Here is a 21073-nt window from a genome sequence, read left to right as displayed (position 1 = left end):
GGCTCAGGGCAAAGCTTTGCTGCACAAAAAGGTCACCACGTGCTTTTGCCATGCCCCCTCTCAGAACAGGCAAATCGGAGGAGCTGTTGGGGACAGTTGTGTAGGGTCAGCCTGGGCACAGCTGGTGGTGGCTCCCCCAGGGCAAGCGGTGGCTGAGGCCCTCCACCTCAAAACATTGGCTCCATTGCTCCTGTTGAGCGTCAAAACATTGGACTTGCACGTGCAGTTTATCATCTCTGCCTGCCTTTTGCATTCCTCCCGCTGCTTCTCTGGGCTGCGGCAACGTTTACAGGCTGTGCTCCCGTGCTGCTGGTCCTCTGAGCCCCAAAGCACTCGTCCCTGACCTCGTGACAATGAAGTGAGCTGGAGGTGTCCTGCTGCCTCTGCAGCCCCTGAAGAGCTGGGTTTAGCCCTCTGTGGTGTTTGGGCATCTCTCACCCAGCTGGAAACCCTGTGGTGGTGCAAAGAGCCCCCACCCGAGCTCAAAAGCCCTCCTGCTTTCTACAGACATTTGAAAGGCAGGAGGTAGATTGTACTCATACATACATATAGATGTATATATATATATATAAAAAAAAAATGTGGTTAGTCAGGAGATGTGCACCTCATGCATTTATTTTACGAGGTGACTCTTCTGGATACATCTTAATTGCTTTTTGCAAGCCAAGCAAAAAGCCTTTTAGTCCAAGGCCCTGTACAGCTAAGCCTGCACCGAGCTGCCCGACAGAGCTGCTGGCAGGGTGCCACAGGGCCACCTTCGCCACCGACGGTCCCTGTGGGACTTGCCACCCTGCCGGTGAAGCTGGTGCAGCCCAGAGGAAAGCCCTGAGAGCAGCTCCAGCTGGAAGAGCCCTCAGGTGCCGAACAGCAAAAGCCTGGCTGCAAACGGGCCGTGTCTGTTGTACAAATCACAGCCGTAATGAAAACACACGGCCACAGCGCTGTTTTGGCAGCTGCTTTTCAGTGTTGGACTGCAGGGAAGGAAGCGATTTGGGGACTGTGGTTCAGGGCTTGTTTCATTACTGAGGATCACAAGGAACTTCGTAAAGCGATGCTCAAAATACAGACCAGATGTGCTGGTCCATCCCTTGCAGAGGAGCAGAGCAAAGCTAGCAATGGTGGAATCACTTGAGCGAGACGAACCCACGTGATGCATGAGTACATCATGTTGGACCACCTGGATCCAGAAATTTTGTTCAAAGAAAGGCTTGAGCTGAGTGTAGGTCAGGGCAGCTCACCAAGCAGTCAGAAACTGAAGACTTTGGCTCAGAAATATGTCAAGGAGCCACATGAAGAAGACACTGAAGAGCCTCTTCCCACTTGCTCAAGACACAGGAGTGGTCCAAGGTGGTTTATCTAAGCCACACTCAAAGCTCGCTGGGAGGAGAAACGCACCATAGCAGAGCAAATCCCACCAAGAGCAGCTGGTGACAATGGGCTCCTTGGTGTTCACCATCGGTTCCTCAATCAGGCGAGCAGCAGGAGCCAACCAGCAGGGGAGAAGCTCAAGGTTTAATTTCAGCTGGCACCCGCGGTGTCTATCTTTCCCTTTTATTTTTAATCTGAACTTCATGTAAAAATAGAATTTCCTGCCGCCCGATAAGGGATTCCTGTTTTTGCAGCAAATCTGCCTTCTTGGGAATTCGGTGCCTACGTGGTTATTGATGGGCGCTTCAAAGCACTGCAGCCCAGCCAAGGGGTAGGATGAACGGTGTTTGGGATTTACATTGTTCCTGCTCGTCTTAGGGAAAAAAAATAAAGCAGCTGTATCCCCCTCCCTCCATGAATCACCACCAAATTTAGCATTTCCGGAACTCTGTTTTGGAAAATCTCTGTTTGCCTGAGTATTTTTAGTAGCAGGGTTTGGGTTTGCATCCTTCCCAGGTAGATGTTTGTGAGTCTGTCAGGCTCCAGGGAGGCGTATCCTGTCTTTTGAGCCTGATCGTCAATCGGGAGATAAATTTAAGCACAGGAGAGCAGTCATTCCGCCCACCTTTCCCACTCCCCCATGACACAGCCCCCATGCTCCCCAGCCCAGCTCCCGGTGCTACATGGAGGACCAGGACATGTGGGGATGCTCCCCAGGGTTGCTCCCCACCTCTGCCCATGCTCTGCAGGACACAGGAGTACCACAGCTTCAGGACAGGCGGTTTTGAGCGTGGATGCCGATGATTTCCAGTCTCCTGTAACACAAAAGCATTGCTCTTCTTAGCTATGTCTGCCCTGGGCAGCCACTCACACCCCAAAACCTTATTTCAAAGCCACCAAGGTCAGTAGCATCGTTTAGGAAAGGACAAGGCTAGCAAGGGCTCTGCCACCCGCCGGCTCCTACTGCCTTCTCACCAGCTTTTCTCCACGACCAGGGAAGAAATCCTCAAGTACTAAAAGGAGCTGCGCCAAGAGGAATGTGAAAAGGAATTCACATGTTTCCTGGGTCTCGAGCAGCAGCTTCCTTCAACCCTCAGCACGCTGTTCCTCCTGGCAAGCGAGGAAAAGGGAGCGAAAGTTTTCCCTGAGAACAGGAAGAGTGCATGGCCTTTTCCTTTTAAGAATGAATCTCGATTCTCTTACTGGGGCTGTGGATGTAGCAAATGTGGCACTCGGGACCCAGAGTGGCTCTGGCTGCAGCCCAGCCCTGAGACCCTTTGGAACCAGGGGGGGCTCGCAGAGACATGTGGGCACGAGGCTTTCCTCCTTCTCCTCCTCCTCCTCCTCGCAGGGATTTTAATCCAGTGGGGCCATTCCTGGGTGCTTGGCCTCGCCATGTGAAAAGGCTCAGAAAGTCAATCTGGACAAGGACCCTCCAAAGAAATGTCCCTTAGGTGACCCTGAGAGATCCTGCTGTGGCAGCATTTCTCCCCAGGCTGGGGAGAGCGAGTGGGGCAGGGGGGCAAGAGCTGCCTTCAGCCCCCTGCCGCTGAGGATTCCCCAGCCTTTGGCATGGGAGGACGTATCCTGCAACCAGGGGGAGCTTCACGCTGACTCCTCAAAGAAATGGTGAAAGACCCACAGGTCTGACCCCAGCACACCTACACCTAACCCCAGCCCATTGCCACGGAGCCTACAGTGCTTTTGCGTGCCTGCGTGTCTTAGTTTGCTTCCTAAATACGATTTATTCTGGTAGGAAAATCAAAATACTTGAATTAAATAAGACCAAGGGAACAGAAATGTTGCAGTACAAGAGAGCCACCATTGCATTCGCTTTTATTAATCTATTGCAAATAAAAATGTAAGCCTTCTAACGAGATGTTAATAGCTGTTTCTCATGCGGCAGTGCACACAGCCTGGGTGTTTCCAGCCCAGCACCCTGCAACGCGGTGATCGGAGGCAGGGCCGTGCCTGCCAGGGACTGAGCGCGCTGAATTTATAGCAGGAGTATTTATAGAGGCAGCTGGCACCGGCAGCTCTCTGGGGACACCAGCATGGTCTTCCGCAAGGGGGCTGCTGGCGAAGGAGTGAGGGAGAGGGAATGTGCTGGAGCAACACCAAACTACCAGCCAAGGGTCTAAAAAAGCCAGGAGGACCCAAGAGCCAGGTCTCGGGGGCATGTCAGTCCTCTGCTGCTGTTAAACCCCGGGAGCTGAGGTGGCACTTCCATGCCAGCAGTGATGCCTGTTCCCACCGCTCGGGAGCTGTTCAGAGCATTGCAGCACTGCTCTGGCCTGGGGTCTGCTGCACCTTCCCACCCCTTCCCTGCTGACCTGCCCTCCTTCAGGGGCTGAAGCAAGCAGCGAATGCCTGCTTGCAGGTGTCTTTCCCAAGGGACCCACCTCTCCATCACCCATCTTCTTTGCATCCTTCTTCATCTTCACCAGGAGAATCAGCTGAGGATGCTCAGCCAGGGTCATGAGCTCCCAGAGGCCAAACCTGCCGCAAGGTCTTCAGGAAGGGTTAGCAATGGTGCCTCTGAAATCCCTGCTTCCAAAGAGCTCCCAAAACGGGACTTGCTCCCACCTGCCACCTTCAGTGGAAGTAGGTGGGGGCGAAGATGAAGGCTCATAGATCCAGGCAGCTGTTGGGGTGGGACAGCCCTTCACCCCTCCTGGACCTTTCCTTCAGGCACGGAGGTCTCTGCTCCTCCAATTTGCACCTTTCTTGCCCTCTTAAGAGTTTCCTTGCCTCCTTTTGAATTCAGCACACGGGGCAGGTGGAGCACCAGAGCGTGACTTTTAACAGCTGCCGCATTTTATGCCCTGCACTGGGAAGCAGAGCTGAAATCCTTCGGGCTTCTTCAGACCCAGACTGCCTTGACTCTGGGATCTAGCACTTCCTTAATCATCCCTGTGTGTGAAACGGCCATTTGCTCTTTTGCATGGTTTTTCTCCTCAAATGATTTTTCAGTGTTTCCAGGCCCTTTCATTCATACCATCGCGTTTTTGTTCTGCAGTGCTGCAGGTGATAAGAAGCCTCTTCCCTTGTCTCCAGCCTGTTTGGAAAGATTTAAATCAAATGCACCTCAGCACCTGCAGGGACATAAATGTGATCCCACTGAAAAATATTGTCACAACCGTTTGAGAGCAACCGTTTGAAGGGGGATAGGGAGAATATATCATATTTAAATCCATGTAATTTAACACAGTACGCTGCCATGTTGTAATAGCTGCACCCCAGAACGGAGGAGGCAGCACGGAGGGGTCACACGCTGTCGGGGTTGGTGACCAGCCGTGCCACTGGCGATGTCCTTTATGGAGCGGCGGAGGTGGCTGGGAGGGTGGTAGGCAGCCGGTGATGGAAGATTTTGCAACGAGGCAACTTCTCGTCAGCCGAGATGTACAGATGAAGATGTGGATAAACAGGAGTGATAGAAGTGCAGGGCTCTTGCATTCCCATCTCCCCAGGTACCCCCAGACGGGTCCATCGAAGCCCTGAGCTCATGGAAAGCAGTCCTCTGGATCTCCAGCAGCCACGTAGGCTCTTCAGAGGGGAGAGGCAGGGGAGAGGGTTTTTTCACAGAATGACGATATCTGCAGAAATTCCCAATTTACAGACAGTCAGGCAAGGTTTACTAATAAAAGTAAAATAATGGGAGGAGGAGGCAATTTTCAGCAGCGTTTTCCAGCTTTGAGTGAGGGAGGAAAGTAATTTCCCCTCTTCCTTCTTCTAAAAACTCTGGGAAAAAACAATAGGGAGGGAATTTTCTCTTTTCTTCACTTTTAGATAAAAATAACCGTGAGGAAATTTTTTTTAAAAAAAGAATTCTGACCAATTTTGAGATCCAGAAGGACGCTGCTGGGCGCAGCTGGAGCTGTCTGAGCTCCAGGGTGAAGCTGGCAGAGCTCTCCCGGGAGCTGCCGAGGCTCCACGAGGGCAAACCAGGCGCTCGATCCCCAGCCAAGAAAATTCCTCTCCCCTGACACGTCCCGGCACCGGTGGTGTGGTGGGGCCTTGGAGTCGCATGTTTTTCCCTCTTCCCGACCTTTCTCTGTCAGGCAAGCAGCTAGTGCTGTCTCCAAGTGAGTAATTTAAAAAAAAGATCAAAAAAAAAAAATGTTTTGGGGTTGTTTTTCTAACATTGCTGTTTGTGCCTGGCCGGGAGGGTCTGCCCAGCTCCTGTGAAAGCATCTCAGGTCTGTGTTTGGTTTGCGGGAGCCTGGCAGCGGAGAGGAGAGGAGGGCAGAGCATCCCTCGGCTCTGCACAGCTGGATGGGGGCCAGAGGCTCGCACAGCCCCCGGGCCTGGCCCTGGGAGGGTATCACCGCGGGGGATGCTGTGTGTGGTGCATCCCCACATGAGTCCTGCAGTCTCTGACGCGGGGAGAAGGTCTGTGTTGAGGCGAGGGGCTCCGCCAGCTGCCTGGTGTAGCGTCAGGCATTGACCCCCGCTGGCTGGGTCCTGGCTTTGCTGCCGGTCCTGTCTGCAGCACATAAATCCCATCAGCTGCGGGAAGGTGCGAGGCTCAGGGCCATTGAGGGGTGGGGGTGTCCCCAGGTGGGGTCAGTGCCCAGGGGGGGATGGTGGGAGCCGAGCAGAGCCAGCTGAGAGCCCTGCGGCTGGATCACGGTGCCTCCTGTCCTCTCCCCACACAGCGTCATGCCAAGAGGGGCTGCACTTTTGGGAAAAATGCAGAGAAGCAGGATTTTGGTTTGTGGTTCGCATCCCAGACTCTGAAAACAACTTGTTGGATGGGCAAAACGATGAGGCCACGTCCCAGTGCCCCCAGCCCTGCATCCCACAGGAGACAGTGGGAGAGGAGGCAGCAGCAGCAGCGTGGGGCTAGTGCAGGGGACCAGGCTCTGCCCCTCCTGTGCATCTGCCCCCAGCCTTAATGCCACCAACAGGGAAAAACCAGGCATTCGGGCGCCTGCTGTGCCCTCCCTGTCTGGATCAATGTGCCCAGACCACCCTGTGCATCACTTGAGTGGCATCAAGAGGCTTCTGGCTTCCGTGCCTGCAGCTAGGTCCGTTTGTCCTACGCTGTCTCTCCCCAGGAGAAGTAGATGTGTCATTTTCCTTTCACAGGACGCAGAGCAGCCTTATCCAAATATAAACAACCTGGGAGTATTTGCTGGCTTATTGTCTGGACAAAAAAGTAAAACAAACAGACCTTAAACCCTTTTCCCCCTGCCACTTCTGGTACAGTAAAACAGAGACTCAAGAATTCCAAAAAAAAGTTGCTCATCGGAAACAGCATCCCGCAGAGCCAGGTGTGGAGGTAGCCCAAGCGAGCTGTGCTGCTGCCTCCTCTAAAAGTCACTCAGAAAGAGTCAGAGATCTCCGAATATTGAACGAGTTGCTGCATAAATAGTGGAAACAACCAGCAAGGCAGTAAATGTAGCAGCCAGCAGCATCGTGTGGCAGCATCCCCTGGGAGAGGCCAGGAGCGAGGGGCAGGCGTCTGGCTGAGCCCTCACACAAGCTCAGCTTTTGGGGAGCACCAGGAAAAGCCAGGCCCTGGGCCAAAAGCTCCTGAGACACCATCCCCTCATGTCCAGCAACCGGGCTGTGCAAGAGCCTTCCTCACCCAGCCAGGCAGCGGCACAGAAAAAGAGGCGAAAAGGGGAAAATGTTGCCGTAAAGGTAAAGCAAAAGGACGTCCCCCCACAAAAATTGGGCAGGCACAGGGTGTGAAGCCTGGGGAAGGGCTCCTCATTTTTCAGTGAGGGAGCCAAGGCTCAGGAAAAGAGGACCCACTGGAGACAGGAGCCCAAACCCCATGAGATCCCACCTTGCTTTGCCCTTCTCCTCTCAGCCCACACCTCCCCTTCCCTTCAGGGACTGCAGGAGGGAGATCAAAGTCTGGCTCCAGTGAGCGACGTTTTACACCTGAGGTTTCCTTCCCGCTATTCCAACATTTTTCACCACTACCACCTCTTTTCCAGGAGGTCCTGAGACGCTTCAGAGCCCAGTCTCCTCTGTGCAGCCCCCAGCAGCACCGCTGCGGCCAGCCAAGGAATACCCTGCAACCTCCGTGGAGCTGGGGGCCGAGCAGAGGCTCTGCCCCCGCGTTGGTGGGGTGGGGAAATGGCTCCTGAAGGCGCTTTGAGAATCCCCCTCTTCCTGTGGTCCCAAAGGGAAGAGTGGTCCAAAGAGGAGAAGCATCTGGATGAAATAAAGAAGCATCTGCCTGCACTAATTGCTCACAGTCAGGGCCCTAAAACGCAAAGGGCAGCCGGGAGTCGCACCCTAAAGCACACGGAACACAACAGCCAGGGCAAGGCTTGCTTCATAGTAAAAATAAACGAGAAAGAAAAGGTGGAGGACTAGATTTTCCAAATTACCAGGCATGCACAGGCGCTGCCTGGTTTCTCTGCGAGCACTTGGGGTTTCTCCCTGCAGTTCTGCCGTGTTGTAACAGGCAGAGGAGGGGAGAGGAAGGCCAGGAGGAGCTGGGAGGTACCCGGGACACAAAGCAGGACTGAGATCTGGTTAGAGAAATGCTCAGCGGGGAAAGGTCCTGCGCTGTTCAGGCAGCACTGCAAAGCTCCATGAGGAGCTGCTGGGATGGAGGCGACGGCTGCTGGTCCCGTGGGAGGTGATGGGATGGAGGTGGTGGGACAGCTGTCTGCTAGTCCCGCGGCAGATGATGGGATGGAGGTGATGCTGCTCATCACCATGAGCATCCTTCCCCTGCATGTGTAGATCCAAACATGCTGTATTTTTTTTCCCATGGGATTCCCATCTGCCTCCACAGGGAGATGATGACTGCAATCCCTCAGTTTTTAGGAAGGTCAGGCCCATGGAGTCCCCTGGTGCCCCTCTCCCAGGAAAATGCACTTGTCCTTAATAAAGAGGGAAGGAAGAGAAGGCTCCTCTGGGCAGGCATGAGGTGGAGGTTGTGTGGCGGCCCCAGCCTCCCTCCACCACCGTTAGGTGTTCACGCTGTTGCGGGCCCAGCTGGAGTCGATGCAGAGTTTAACAGCTTATGTAGTAATTAAGCAAAGCTTCTCAATATAGCATCGCTAATTACATGAATCCTCCCTAAATTACCAATAGTTCATGGCACCTTGTAAAATCCTTGTGTAATAGCCTTAAAAAAAAAATGACACTTGGCGCTGGCAGCAAGCCACGCAGCCAGCATGGCAATTCCAAAGCGCTTTGGGTGTTTATGAGCCTTCTTTTTTAAAAAAAAAAAATATTTAAAATGTATGTTTCCCCCAATGACTCTGCTCTGGGGAGTATTAAAAGCAGCACCTTGACTCAGCCTACCACATAAACATCCTGCTGCCCCGGACAGCCCGATACTGCCTTCCTCCCAGGATGAGGAGCTGAATAAGAAGTGACAATCACAGCTCCTGCCCACGGGAAAACAGGAAGCGCCGGAGTTGTACAACCACTCCAAACATTGTCCTACCTGCTCCGCTCCTTGGGTGCAATGTGAACTTGCTTTCCTTTCCTTTCTGCCTTGCGTAACTATTTCTGGTCCAGCGCTGGCCAGTCCCAGGATGCTGCTGCATCGGTTGGTCCCTGTGGCCTCCAGCTTCTCCCCACCTGCCTAAAGCCAGCCTGGCGCTCTCTGTCCGGTACAGCAGGACACCCCTTCCTAACCCACCACGAACACTGGCAGCTCGGTGGCAGCACTGAATGCAAGCACTGGAGAAGATGGAGATGGGCCCAGGGTGCTGGGCAGGCTGGCTCACCCCACAGCTGCCCACAGCTGGCAGGAGCTAGGTAGAAGAAAGTCCCAAACCTTCCCCACTAGGAAGCAGCCAAGAACAGATGCTTTTGGCCAAATCTCTTAGAGGACCACGAGAGCTGATGTTTATAGATGTGCTCTAGTTCATGCATTTAAGACACCAAACCTCATTCCGAGCAACCCCTGAGACTCCGGCAGTCCTGTGGGCAGGCAGTGGGGAGCTCTGTGCCCTGGTGCCAAAGCAAGCTGGGCAGCCAAGCTTCTCCGTGAGCACACGGAGAGGAGCTCAGGGAATCAGGAGATGTTATGGAGAAGAGGCTCCCCGCTCAGGCTGCAGCGCACCCAGTTTATCCACAAATACCCACCCCTTGACTTTTTGGTTTGATTCCAAGGAATCCTCCTCCAGCCAGTGCAACGTATCCCCAGCCAGCAGCCTGGCAGCCCTGCTCTCAGGACTGTCCTTCTGGAAGGCAAATGACTTTCTATGTTAGATGATGCTCTGGGAATGGGGCAGCTCCTTCCTTGTCCGGCTGCTCCTGTGTTTCTGCTGAGCAACGGGCCCAGCTGCGCGGGCAAAACATCGACGGCGTATCTGAGTTTTCAAACAAGAAGCAGCAGCAGAAGGTTTCCTATCTGCTCTTCCTTTGCTCTCGATGTAAAAACATCCCTCGCCGATGGCGGTGTTTGCCATCACTTTGCAAAGTTCACATTCCCACAAGCGCAGGCAGGCAAGAGGAGGAACAAGGAACAGGGGCGGGGGGGACGACACCGGCACACCAGTGCCCGCGGGTCATGGTCACACAAGACAATACTTTGCAAAATTTGGAAGTGTGGGAGGAATGCGGGAAGGCTGAGGACGAGGATGTTTATTAACATATAAGAATATCTCCAAAGGGTTTGTGTCCTATAAGAAAAAAAAAAAAAAAAAAAGGGAGCTTGAGGCAATCCAGTTCAAGCCATCAGTGGGGGTAAATCTGGAAATCCTTATTCAGGCGATCTTATTGCTGGTGGAAAGAAAAAGATAATAGCTTTTTCTCATGTTCACAGCAGTAAGAGTTTTCCTAAATAAGGTGAAACTTCAAATGAATTCCCTAATTAATTCCCTTGTGTGATTGCATTAAATAGTAGGATGGAAGTGGCTTTCCATGCCTGGCTCAGCCCCTGTGCCCAGGAGGGGGCTGCCTCCCCAGGGCGCGGGGCAGGAAGCCTTCCAGGTCAAGAGCTGCAGCCTCAGCCTTGTTGACCACTTCCAAGCAGTGAATGGAAGACGGGCAGGGAAAGCCCAGCAGTAAGTTTAAATGCAATGTGTCTACAGACGCTTGAGAAAACTTTGCAGCACCAAAAAAAAACAAAAACCCCAAAAACCCAACAAGAAAACTGGGGAGGGGTGGGGGGCAGAAAATCGCTGCATTAACCATTGAAATGGCTGAGGAGAGCTTCCCTGCTTCTTTCTTCCCTGTATCCACCTCCACAGCAGCCTCAGATTTGGGAGGTGGCTCTGCAGCCATGGGGTAATGCCAGATGTGCCAGGTCCTTGCACCCCCCGGCCCGTTAGTGTTGCTGTTGATTAGGAGGAAGGCGGAGACCACCAGCAGCATCCGAGTGGTGCTTGGATGCTAACGGGAGCTCCCACGGGCATCGCTGGCCAACAGGGCTTCGGCAGCCCCAGCACTGCCCGCACCCAGAGGGAACCAGACCTCCAGGGACCGAACTGAGCCAGTTACCGTCTGCTGACAAAGGGAAATCTGCATCTGGGGCACAAGCCCCTGGGCAGCCCCTCCTGAAGCAGCCCCGGCGGAGCAGCTGCTGCCCAAACCCAGCCCCAAGCAGCTCGGGAGCAGTTTCGTCCTGTTTGCAGGTCCCAAAGGCACCGCAGACGCTGCTCTATCTTGTACTCTGAAGAGACCCACGCTGATAAAACTGCAAGGGCTGTTTCTGGCAATGCAAAGCAAAGGGGTTTTTTTTCCCCTGTTTTTTTTCTTCCCTCAGAGAACATATCTTTGCTTTCACCTTATGACTGTAAAATAAAAATAAATTGCATTTCTCTCTACTAGTTTCAGCTGCACTTTAGCTCACCAGGGCTGCGGTTGGGACAGCCCCTGCTGAAATGTTATATTTTAACACAGGAAGGCACGTGCTGCTGCCACCTGCTTAGCTGAGAGGACTTGCAGAGTTCCTTCTGCCCTTTTATTTATTAACCTCACTGCAGACCTTTAACAAAAAGGACCTCCTCGTGCTGGAGCTGGGTCTGCTGGCAGCTGGACGGGTTCCTGCTGCAGCCCCTGCAGGGCTCTGCCACTCCCGCGTGCGGCCAGGCCACAGATGATGCTGCCCAGCTGCCGAAGAGCAGCTTTGGGAGCTGCAGAGAAGCGCTGCTGAGCACCAGTTTGGTCCCCCAGAGCTGCTCTCTGCGCTGGCTAACCTGCTAACCTCCGTGCTGACAGAGCTCACCTGCTCCAGGGAAAAGCAGGGTGTGCTGCCTGGTACAGAACCTTGCGCTGCGGTCACGTCCCGATGACCATGCAGCCCTTGCAGGGCGATCAGCACTACAGTAACACAAGAAACGCTTTTTTTCAATTAATATTTACCCTTCACTGTGCCACCCTCCTGCCCCAAGACCCATCGGGCTGGGAGGAGTAAGCGTGGCACTGCAGCTTGAAGTAAAATGCATGTCTTCTGCTGGGAAGGGAAGAAAAGGGTGGCCGTCCACCCCTGCCCCCGTGCACCCCCCTCGGGCTGTCCCGTGCTTCTCCTGGGTTTGGGGGGGACAGGCTGCAGGGTCTGGCCGCCAGCCTTGACCCGCCGACACGGGGATCCCACCACCCAGAGGGACCTAGGCAAGCTGCCCTCCTAGCCGAGAGGTGGAAAGCATGTCACAGCCTTTCCCAGAGTCCCAGCAGCTTTCCCAAGGCTCGGAGGAGACCCAGCAGGCTTTACAAGTCACAAACGTGGCTGCGATGGCCGTGAGCTTTGCTCCTTACGCCACAGCTGCCTGTAGCATTCGCCGCACGGTCCCCAGCCCAGCTCGGTCACCGCCCGCAGGCGGGCGGGGGTTCCTCGGGTGCGGAGCGCCCTCTGGTGGGGAAGTCGCGGCTGTCCAAGGGAGAGCAACCCCAGCCTGGCACAGCGCTGGCTTCCGTCCCGTCTCTGGGAGGGGGGCTGTCACCGGCAGGCCCCCGTGCAGCCCAGCCCCGGTGCCCACCCGCTGGGCACTGCCTGGCTCGGTGTCCCGGTCTGTGTGCCCGGCGTGCCCACCTGCTCGCCCCGAGCTCTGGGGCACCGATCGCTCCTCCTTCGGCCACCGCAGCCCCTCGCTGCTGCGGGGTCTTTCAGCCAGACCTCGTCCCTGCGGCACGCCAGCCCAGGCCTGGCTGCCAGAGGGATGCTGCTGGCAGCAGGTGGCAACTCTCGCTACAACAAGGTCATTTGTAAATAATCATTCTGATTTTGATGTCTTTGTAGCTGGGATGACCATGAGGCTGGCCAGGAGCAGGTCACGCTCCCCAGGCCGCTGCAGTCCCCTTTACCTTGGTCTTCACAGTTGTCACAGTCCCCGCTCTGGCTGTGGCTCCCTGGGGAAGAGGAGGAGCAGCACATGTGGCTGCCCACATGCGTGTGCCCCCCCTTCTCGGTATAACGGGGCTGCCACTCTGCCTGGGCTCTCCAGCTGCTCTCACAAAACAAGCAGCAGCCACCAATTTCAAGCAGCCCCCAGCAGAAAGGGCACAGGCAGCAGCTCAGCGCTTCCACTCCCTGGTTAGTTATGGACCTGCTGGATGCGCTCCATCGCATCACCTCCCCTGCCCTAGCTTCTACCTTAAAAGATCCACCAGCACCACAAAGGCAGGACCCACGGCCCACCTATTGATCCCCAGTCCTGGCAGAGGCATTCCCCTAAGAAGCGAAGCCAGTGGAGAACCAGGTGCGTCAAGGGACTGGGGACACCTCACCACCAGGTTCTGCAGGACCTGCACGGGGCTGTGGGTGCAGGGCTCATTTCTCACAGGGACCATAGTCACCTGGCGTGGCCAAGCGCTGTGGGTATCACAGGCCTTGAATACAGAGGCAGGTTCTGGCTCAAAAGCTCGTGTTGTAAAGAGGGCAGGGGGCAGCTTTTGTGGCTCAGGCCATTCCCCTGCCCCAGCAGAGCTGCTGCCCAAACAGTACTTTAACCCAGCTCTGGGTGTGTTTCTGCTTAAATAAACACGGGAAGTTCCCCAGAACCTTCCTCCAGGTCCCCACCTGCTTGCTGGCATGGTCTTGGGCTCCCAGTGCCGCAGCAGCACCCGAAAAATGCGATTCCTTCAACGTCTCGTCGTCTCAGCCGCCCTGGGCATCGCCACCTTCCTGAGCTGGAGGCTGCTTCTCCAGAGCCCGGCTGACAGCCAAGGAGGTAACACCTGGGCGCCGCGACGGCTCTGCAGGGCTGGCAGCATGTCTATGCTGTGGGGAAAATGTCCCAGAGCTTTTTTTTAGAGGTCCTTGGTGGGCAAATGCCTACGGCACAGAAAACCCTGTTTGCACAGCGCCAGGGGCAGGATAACCTGCGGAGAAAGCCCCCGCTGTGGAGCCCTGCAGCTTTATGTCCTTAGCGGGGCCACCGATCTCAGGTGTGGTGGGGAAAGGAGGTGTCAGACTGCTGGAGGTACCTCCCGAAACCTTTGCTGGGAAGGTAGAAATGCTGTTGGGGAGGCAAAGGGAGCAAGGACGTCAGCGATTAATGCCTCTCTTACCTAAAAAGCGCATCCTCCCCTCTCCAGTCCTGGTCAATCCAGGACAAAGTCATCGCTAGTTTTTGCAGACACTGTCAGTCTGGGGCTGGGTGAGTCAACGAGCAGCCCAGGACAGCTTCAGGCACCACTGTGCCTTCGTTCCTGGTGTCCTTTTCCTAACTTTAACCGTGCTTCTCTTCCCTGTGCAGCAGCGTCCCCAAATCAGTGTGAAATATTTAACTTCCCAAGGAGCCAGGAGAAACCATCAACCCGCCCCCACAGGGCTGCCAAATGCCTACACTGAGCAGGAGAGGCAGATTAGCTGCTGCTAGAAGTAAAAAAAAATAGCAAGGCAGGCATTCTTTGTCTGTATTCAAACTCATTATGGCCTCTTTACATCAAAAATAAGAAGAAAAAGAGTAAAGAGCAAAGCTGAAATCTGAGAAATTAAACAGGCTGTCATGGAGCCTTTTTATTTGCTTTTGCCTTTTATATTTGCTTTGTTGTCCTCCTGCTTCTATTTGCTTTTTGCTTTTTATTTGCTTTTGCCTTTCTATCTACAGGAGAAAAAATTTACGTATGGAAGTGAGGCAAGAATTTCCGTCATTTGGATCCCTGAATTGCCCCCAGCCATTAGAAATAATCTTTTGCTTTCACAGATCTTTGATAGCTGTTAACCAATTAAGAGATGCAAAAAAGTTTTGCAGGGCGTTGTAAAAACAAACCAATTTACTACTACTCAGTCACTCAGAATATTTCTGACTGTCCTTGGTAAACTCACCTCAGTTAAGCCCAGTCAGAAGTGAGGAGTTCAAAGCAATAATTGATTTAGTGGAGAACAGGTCTGTGGCACAAAGCTACGGTCAAGATCACCTCTGGGACACAGCAGTTTGGGGAAAGGGGGGTCCGGGTGTCCACGATCTCACATGGTCATGGGGACACAACTTCATTTCTCAGCAAACCTGAGCCCTTTGCTGGGGCTGGTCTCCTCTCTCCTCCCCATCTTCTTTGTCCATGCCGTGTCCTTTCCACACTGGAATAACTGGAAAAGAGCCTGCTACAGCATCCTGCACTGGGTGCCAGCTCAGGGCAGAGGTCTAATACGGACTTTCCTCACCTTCATCTCCAAATGGTGTTTCCAGGTGACCTGGCCCCCGAGGCGGAGGAGGGTTTCACTTTGACACTGGACACCTTCTTACACGTTCAGCAGCTCAGGAAGAAGAGACTGAGAGCTTTTTGCAGCCGATCAGGCAAAGTCACCAGGATGCCAAGGAGCAGGGAGGAAAAAGCCTACCTGCTCTCGAGTCTGAGGGTAAGCACCAAGCTGGACCTCCTCTACTGCCAAGTGCCATCGACAGGGATGGAGGAATGGCAGCAGCTTTTGGAGAAGCTAGAGGAGGAGGAGAACGTGACACTCCCAGTACCGCTTCCCTACCCTTGGCGGCACGGTCCAAAGACACAGCTGAGCCAGTTCAACCTGACGGAGATCGAGGCCATGTTAGGGTCTTACACCAAGGTGCTCTTTGTCAGGGACCCTTTCCAGAGGCTGATCTCCACGTTCATGCAAGGCTTGGGCACCAACCCTTCCTTCAGCAGCTTTGTCCAGGATGTTTTAGACAGCGGACAGAAGAAGGCTGGAGCGGCTTGGAAACCGCTGGTCAGCCTCTGCCGGCCCTGTCTGGTGCAGTATGACTACGTGGTGGTGTTTGGCTTCCTGAGGCAGGAGCTGGCTCATCTGCTGCGGCGGGCTGGGCTGCCCGCGGACAGCCTCCTCTCCAAGTTCACTGACACCCAAGTGCAGTGGACCTACAGCTGGTTATCCGAGCAGATGTTCAGCGAGCTGTCCCTCCAACAGAAGCAGCAACTGTCTCATTTCTATCGCGGGGATCTTGCTGCTTTCCCATTTCCTAGCAGTTTTCTGTCAGACCTCCTCAGCACCCCAGAGACCTGGTAGAAGCACCCCGGCTGGCGGGACTGTTTCAGAGAACGTTAATCCAAATGCAAGTGCTTCAGGATACCAGCTGGGTCACAGACAGACCCTTGCACCACAGCTGCAGGCAGCATGCTTGTCCATGTCACAGCTCCAAACAGCACATCAGAGAGCAGGGACAGGCCACGGACAGGGAGTCAAGGTTCTTCACGCAGCTGAATTGTGTTTCAATACAGCAAAAGCAGGCACTAGGGGAGCACAAGGCTTTGGAGCTTGGAAAACTGCGTGAGCTGAACTGTGCTGGGGTAAAGAGCTCTCGGCAAACCTGGTGGTTTGGGGTGGGGTGGAACCGCCACAGGCCACAGCAGCACTCGCACACCCTCTGCCTCTTGTACCATTTGGCATTCTGGGCTCCCTTTTGGGCCAAGAGGTTTGGCAATGGCTTCTTCATGACAACCCCCCCGTGCAGATAACAAGAATTGCTCCCGAAGGAGCATGTCACCTGGAGCCTGTCTACTCTGTACAGGTAGGTGAGAGAGGACACAGAGTGGGACACCTACCTGGGGAACCACTGGTGATGTTCCCAATCCTGTCATGCTCAGGAAGGCCAGCCCAGCCCCTCACCTGGTCTTATTTGTCCTGTCAACGGTTCCTGTTTTACGACCTCACATCTGTGCGTTTAGGCTCAAGAGGGCCCCAGGGATGCAACTTCACGCTTGCTCCGTTTGCAAGTTTTGGGTGAGGATCCCTCCTTCACAGGGCTGACTCAGAGAGGCCAAGCCTGGCTTTCAGCTCTACTCACTAGCAACGAGACAAGGATTCGGCAGCCTGGACCACACAGCAGCCACACCACTTGGCCAGCCAGCCTTCCACCTTGTCCCAGCAGCTGGCAGGCCCCGTGAAGGTGCCTCAGAGCATCAGGATGCATCACTGTGTGGAAAACACGATGCAGCTCCCTGCTGCAAGCTCCTCCTGGTAGAGCAGCATGAGGGCTGACTGCTGGCTTTCAGAGCTGGCTGCCAGCGTGGCCGGGGGACACCCCGGCTCTTCAGCTGGCTTGTGTCCCGCTGGGCAGCCCGGAGCAATCACCTGGCCTCTGCCAGCTGTGGCCACCGGGGTGAACCACCTCGCAGCCTCTGTCCTTGCCAAACACCAAGGATGAGATGAAGTTGTCCAGCTTTCAAATTGTGACAGACTTTTACCAGAGCATACCAGTTTTCAGAATGTTTTTTAGCTTTATTTTGCAATGTTGTGACATTCACAGAGAATCCCGCATGCATTCATGTGACAAAGACACATTGATTTGACAATGCTCATTAAAGAACAATAGCAAAAGCTGTTGATTAGAACTGATCTAAAAATATTTATTGAAAACTTGGCCTCCCCTTCTCATCGAGGGACATGCAATTAATAGTATGAAGACATCAGATCAGGTGGCCACCTTTCACCCTCCCTCAAACTATCCAGTTACAGCCATTGTTACTGAAGTGCCTTTATTGTGCGTAATACTTCACGGTTTAGCAAGATGGCATTGCTCCCCTTCTGAGGGCACAGCTCTGGAAGGAGAGAAGCAGCAAATTTCCAATCACACATAGCATTGGAGTCAAGCATCCGTGCTGTATCTCACTGACAAGTACTAGGAAAGGAGCGTTTTTCTCTCCGTAAGCAGCTTGCCCCTTGCAAGCTGGAATCCCGTGCAGCGAGATGTGCGTGACAAGATCCGACGCAGCACCTAGCGGAGGGCAGCGCCGGGCACTCCCGAAGGAGAGCTGCCCTTGGACCGCTTTGTGGCACAGGCCACGGTTTAAGTGGGGCTACCCTACAGCAGCATCTTTTCCTGCCAGCCCTCTGCAGCAAGTCTCAGTCCTTCCCTGAGGTGCCTGGCACTTAGTTCTATGGGAAAGCAATGTAATGAAACGTTAAAGATGGAGAGGTGAAATGAAAAGTCTCAGCTTCGCGTCCCTTAGGGTCCCTGTCACGCCCACAGCCCAACCAGGCTTTACCATCATCTCACTGTAAATTCCTATTAGTCCTCAAGCTTCCCTTCTTCCTTACACCCTTAAAACCCGTATCTCTAAGTGCTTTGCAACCCTGCTTTTATACCACTGCCCCCCCTCAGGTGTTTGATATCTACATTCAATCCCAGTGCACCCCAAAAGGAAGGTGTTTCCTCCTTCCATCAGCTACTGGCTGTGGAAGGGTAGTAAGAGGGCTCTGGGCTGGGGTGGGCTCGAGGTGGGCAAGGACTGGCACCTGGGAAACAGTGGCTCGCTGATGCTGCAGCAAAAATGGCTGCACAGGCTAAAGTCTGCACTGAAGCAGCCTGCTCTGAACACGGCATGTACACACGACTTGGCAAATACACTTCAGATTAATGCACAAAGCAAATCACTGAAGAGAGACTCGATACATCTAATTTAAAAATTTTCACCTGACCAGGCAGTCACTGTGGCAATGTGAGATGCCACAAACCCATTCTGCAATTATGAAAAAGGTGCCCCCAGAACTTGGGGGGGATCAAGAGTCCTTACTCACCCTGCTAGTGACACCCTGTCACGTCCCAGGACCCTCACAGGGAGGGGGCCTCTGGTGAATGCTGGCAGCTTTCCCCAGAAATGACGCTGGAAGCTCCTCAGTATCACACGCTCCCGCGTTCTGCATTAACACATATTACGTTCCCTCTGTATTTCTTCTTGGCCTGGTCTGAATTCGCATGTACAGCGATCCTGTGAGGCAGATGCCACAGAAACAGCGTTGGCACCACTCTGCCTCACAGGCTGTGTATTTTGCATCCCTCCCTGGACATCCAAGAACATGAATACGCTGGCTCCGATAGCTGTTCTTGCACACAAATGATGACATTTTCTTCTCTAAGAGGTTTTTTTACATATTGCCAACTTTCAGAAGAAAACAAAAATGTGTTCTTACCCAGTACCTCAGAGCTTACGAAACACCAATATCATATCTCAATTAACAAAATAATTACATAGCAAGCCCAACAGACACAAAATACGTTCTGCAACTCACAACTTCTAGATGGTAGAACCATAGTATTTTAGGCTGAGAAATAAATCTACACATTTCCTAGCTATATACCCCGGAGTGCTTGAAAAAAATATTTCAAACTGTGCACGCATTGTTAAGTCCTACAATGGAGGCCAATTTTAAGCAGTTTGTTTGTGAGCAAAATTTCATATAAGGTAATGGAGTTACATCCTCATGCACCATATTTTTTTGATGGCCCTGGGAGTGCAAAAATAGAAAATAGGACATTTTCATAAAGCTGTGGGCCAGAGAAACAGATAAAAGTTTGCACATGATGAGCAGGTACAGTACGTGGCTGACATCATCTAGAGATAACACGATGCTACAGTGTTAAACCTGACAGTGACAAAACCTGTGAAGAGGGATGCCCAACATTAAATCCAACATGAAAAATGCATTCAACCCAGAAGACATGAGGTCATCATGTAGTCAGCACATTTTTCAGACCAGCAGTCCCTGCAGCAAAATGTATCCATTCTCTTACATTCAGCAAAACTACGAGTTGTCTTGAAAAGAAAGCAAGGCCATAGCATGACAGCAAGGGATTGACCTTAAAGGGCACCCAGAGCCAGCTAGGCCACAGCTGTGTCCATCCTCTGTTCCTCGCCTGGGCCGGTATAAATTGCCTTGGGAACAACGATGAGTAACTTTCTCTGTTGCTCCGCGGTCTGTGATGTACTTTGCTATTTAAAAGATGGGGAAAGACGCGGAGGTGTGGGGCAGGAAAAGGCTGTGTCAAACGAAGCAGCATCTTGCTGGAAGTCCTCTTGGTATCTCTAGTTTTTATCTTTAATCGAGAAGGCAAGGTAGCATGTGAACTAAGAATTCATTAAAGCCCTGATGCAGGCAAAGCAATCATCATTTAACTTAGGATAAATCAGCTATTGGTCACATTGTAGGGTTTTCCTCTGAAACACTTTGTTACATAGGTAAGACCATCTTCATTAGTTCAAAACTCCTCCTCTTCTTCCTCCTATCTGGCTTGTGTGCAGAGGGGACACAGGAGGGTCCAGCCCTCAGTGCCTCTCATGCCTTCCCCCATCTCAGCTAGAGAACTGTCTGTCTGGGTTCAATGCATATAAGTCCTTCTTGCCATAGCATCACAAGGTGATCCATCTTTTCCCCATAATAGAAAAAAAGAGAAACAACCATCCTGCCATTTCACACTGGCTGGTAATAAGTGTGTCTCCTGTCCTTGCAGCAATTTTAAATGAAACCTGTAAGATTTTTCAATTACACCTGGATAATATCATCTTCCACTTACTCTTCATTTGAATTTACATCACAGCTATAATCTTGCAGCAATTCCCTCTCCTAGAGAAAACAAAGATTGGACATTTAAATGTGAAAGCTCCGTTAATCAGTGGATGAGCTGCATGAACACAGATTACTTTTTTTCTTTTTTCTTCCCCACCCCCCCCACAGTCCTACTGTATTGTGGTCCCTCTGGTGTAAGCTCATTTTCACGAGGAAGAGTTTACTCCTCAGACTTCCCTTTTACACACGCACAGACCACGGTTTAAAGGTCCCTGGCTCAGCAGAAGGGCACTGTAAAGAGAAAAAACAAAAGTTAGCAACAAATGAGGGTCCTGGCCTGGGTTCAGCATGCCCCACCACGCTCCCTTTGAGATGGGTGACTTTGTCCCATTGAAGATCTGAGCTCATATCCCAGCTTTTCAAAGCACAGAGGTGTCTGTCTCCTGGCACTCCTGTCCTGTGTCTGGCTCTAGCTGGAGGCCTGACAACCAGCAGTTTGTACAAATTCTCAAAACCGTTTCTGAGTCCTTCTCCCCAGACAGTGATGCAGGTGTTAGGCGAGGAGGACTAAGACATACAGGTTTTGCAATTAACCACGGTGGGGCTCAAGCTTACGAAAGCCTGAAGGATGCCCGCATGGACAAGACAGCTATGTTATCAGCCACACAGGAATCAGCAGGACTCTGTGGGGCCTCACGCCTATGATGTGCTGTCACAACACTGTAACAGAGGAGGAGCCCATGAAAAGACAGTGACAGGGTTAACTCCTGCACTCTGTCAGATGTCGTCTAAGGAGGCTCCTCTGCGGTTACAATACTCCAGAGAAGGAAGCATTTTCAGTAACACCTTCCCCTCCCTTCCTCCCTGAGGGATACCACTAAATCACAGAGTGGACCTGCAAGGTATGTTAGTGGTGGTGATCCCCCAAGAGATGATAATCAGGAGCATCAGGATAACAAGTTAGTGCCTTTGTTCTACAGACAGCACTTGGAGGATGGAAGGATGAACTGCAATTCCATTGATAATGTATGGCAGCCCTTCCCGCAATGGGACCCA

General features: G+C 52.9%; 3 protein-coding genes across 4 annotated transcripts in view; 1 reads left to right on the top strand and 2 right to left on the bottom strand.

Annotated features, from left to right (window-relative positions):
• The window catches only part of CAPN14 (calpain 14), an 89304-nt gene extending 75316 nt beyond the window's left edge, over positions 1-13988 (bottom strand). Inside the window, exons 1-3 of the mRNA XM_040611541.1 lie at positions 13807-13988; positions 3771-5109; positions 2099-2183 (exon numbers count right to left, since the gene is read on the bottom strand). The gene's annotated coding sequence lies outside the window, so the exon portion shown is untranslated. The remainder of the gene's footprint in view (positions 1-2098; positions 2184-3770; positions 5110-13806) is intronic.
• Positions 12095-17068, top strand: LOC121096043 (carbohydrate sulfotransferase 9-like). The gene is made up of 2 exons (XM_040611540.1): positions 12095-13466; positions 14928-17068. Exons 1-2 carry the CDS (start codon positions 13328-13330, stop codon positions 15737-15739), a joined length of 951 nt encoding a protein of 316 aa, XP_040467474.1. The 5' UTR covers positions 12095-13327; the 3' UTR covers positions 15740-17068.
• Positions 16931-21073, bottom strand: part of XDH (xanthine dehydrogenase) — a 63155-nt gene continuing 59012 nt past the window's right edge. For both annotated transcript variants that reach the window (XM_040611537.1, XM_040611536.1), the window contains one exon: positions 16931-20308. In XM_040611537.1, the coding sequence (XP_040467471.1) occupies positions 20258-20308 (51 nt within the window). In that variant the 3' untranslated portion in view covers positions 16931-20257. The remainder of the gene's footprint in view (positions 20309-21073) is intronic.

Source organism: Falco naumanni, chromosome 12 (genome assembly GCF_017639655.2).
Source record: "Falco naumanni isolate bFalNau1 chromosome 12, bFalNau1.pat, whole genome shotgun sequence".
Lineage (NCBI taxonomy): Eukaryota > Metazoa > Chordata > Aves > Falconiformes > Falconidae > Falco > Falco naumanni.
Note: the sequence above shows the minus strand (reverse complement) of the source record. Positions and strands in the feature narration are given on the sequence as shown.

Coding starts and splice junctions, on each gene's coding strand:
- LOC121096043 (XM_040611540.1), top strand. CDS start 13,328: ATGGTCTTGGGCTCCCAGTGCCGCAGCAGCACCCGAAAAATGCGATTC. Junction 13,467..14,927: donor CCCGGCTGACAGCCAAGGAG/GTAACACCTGGG, acceptor TGGTGTTTCCAG/GTGACCTGGCCCCCGAGGCG.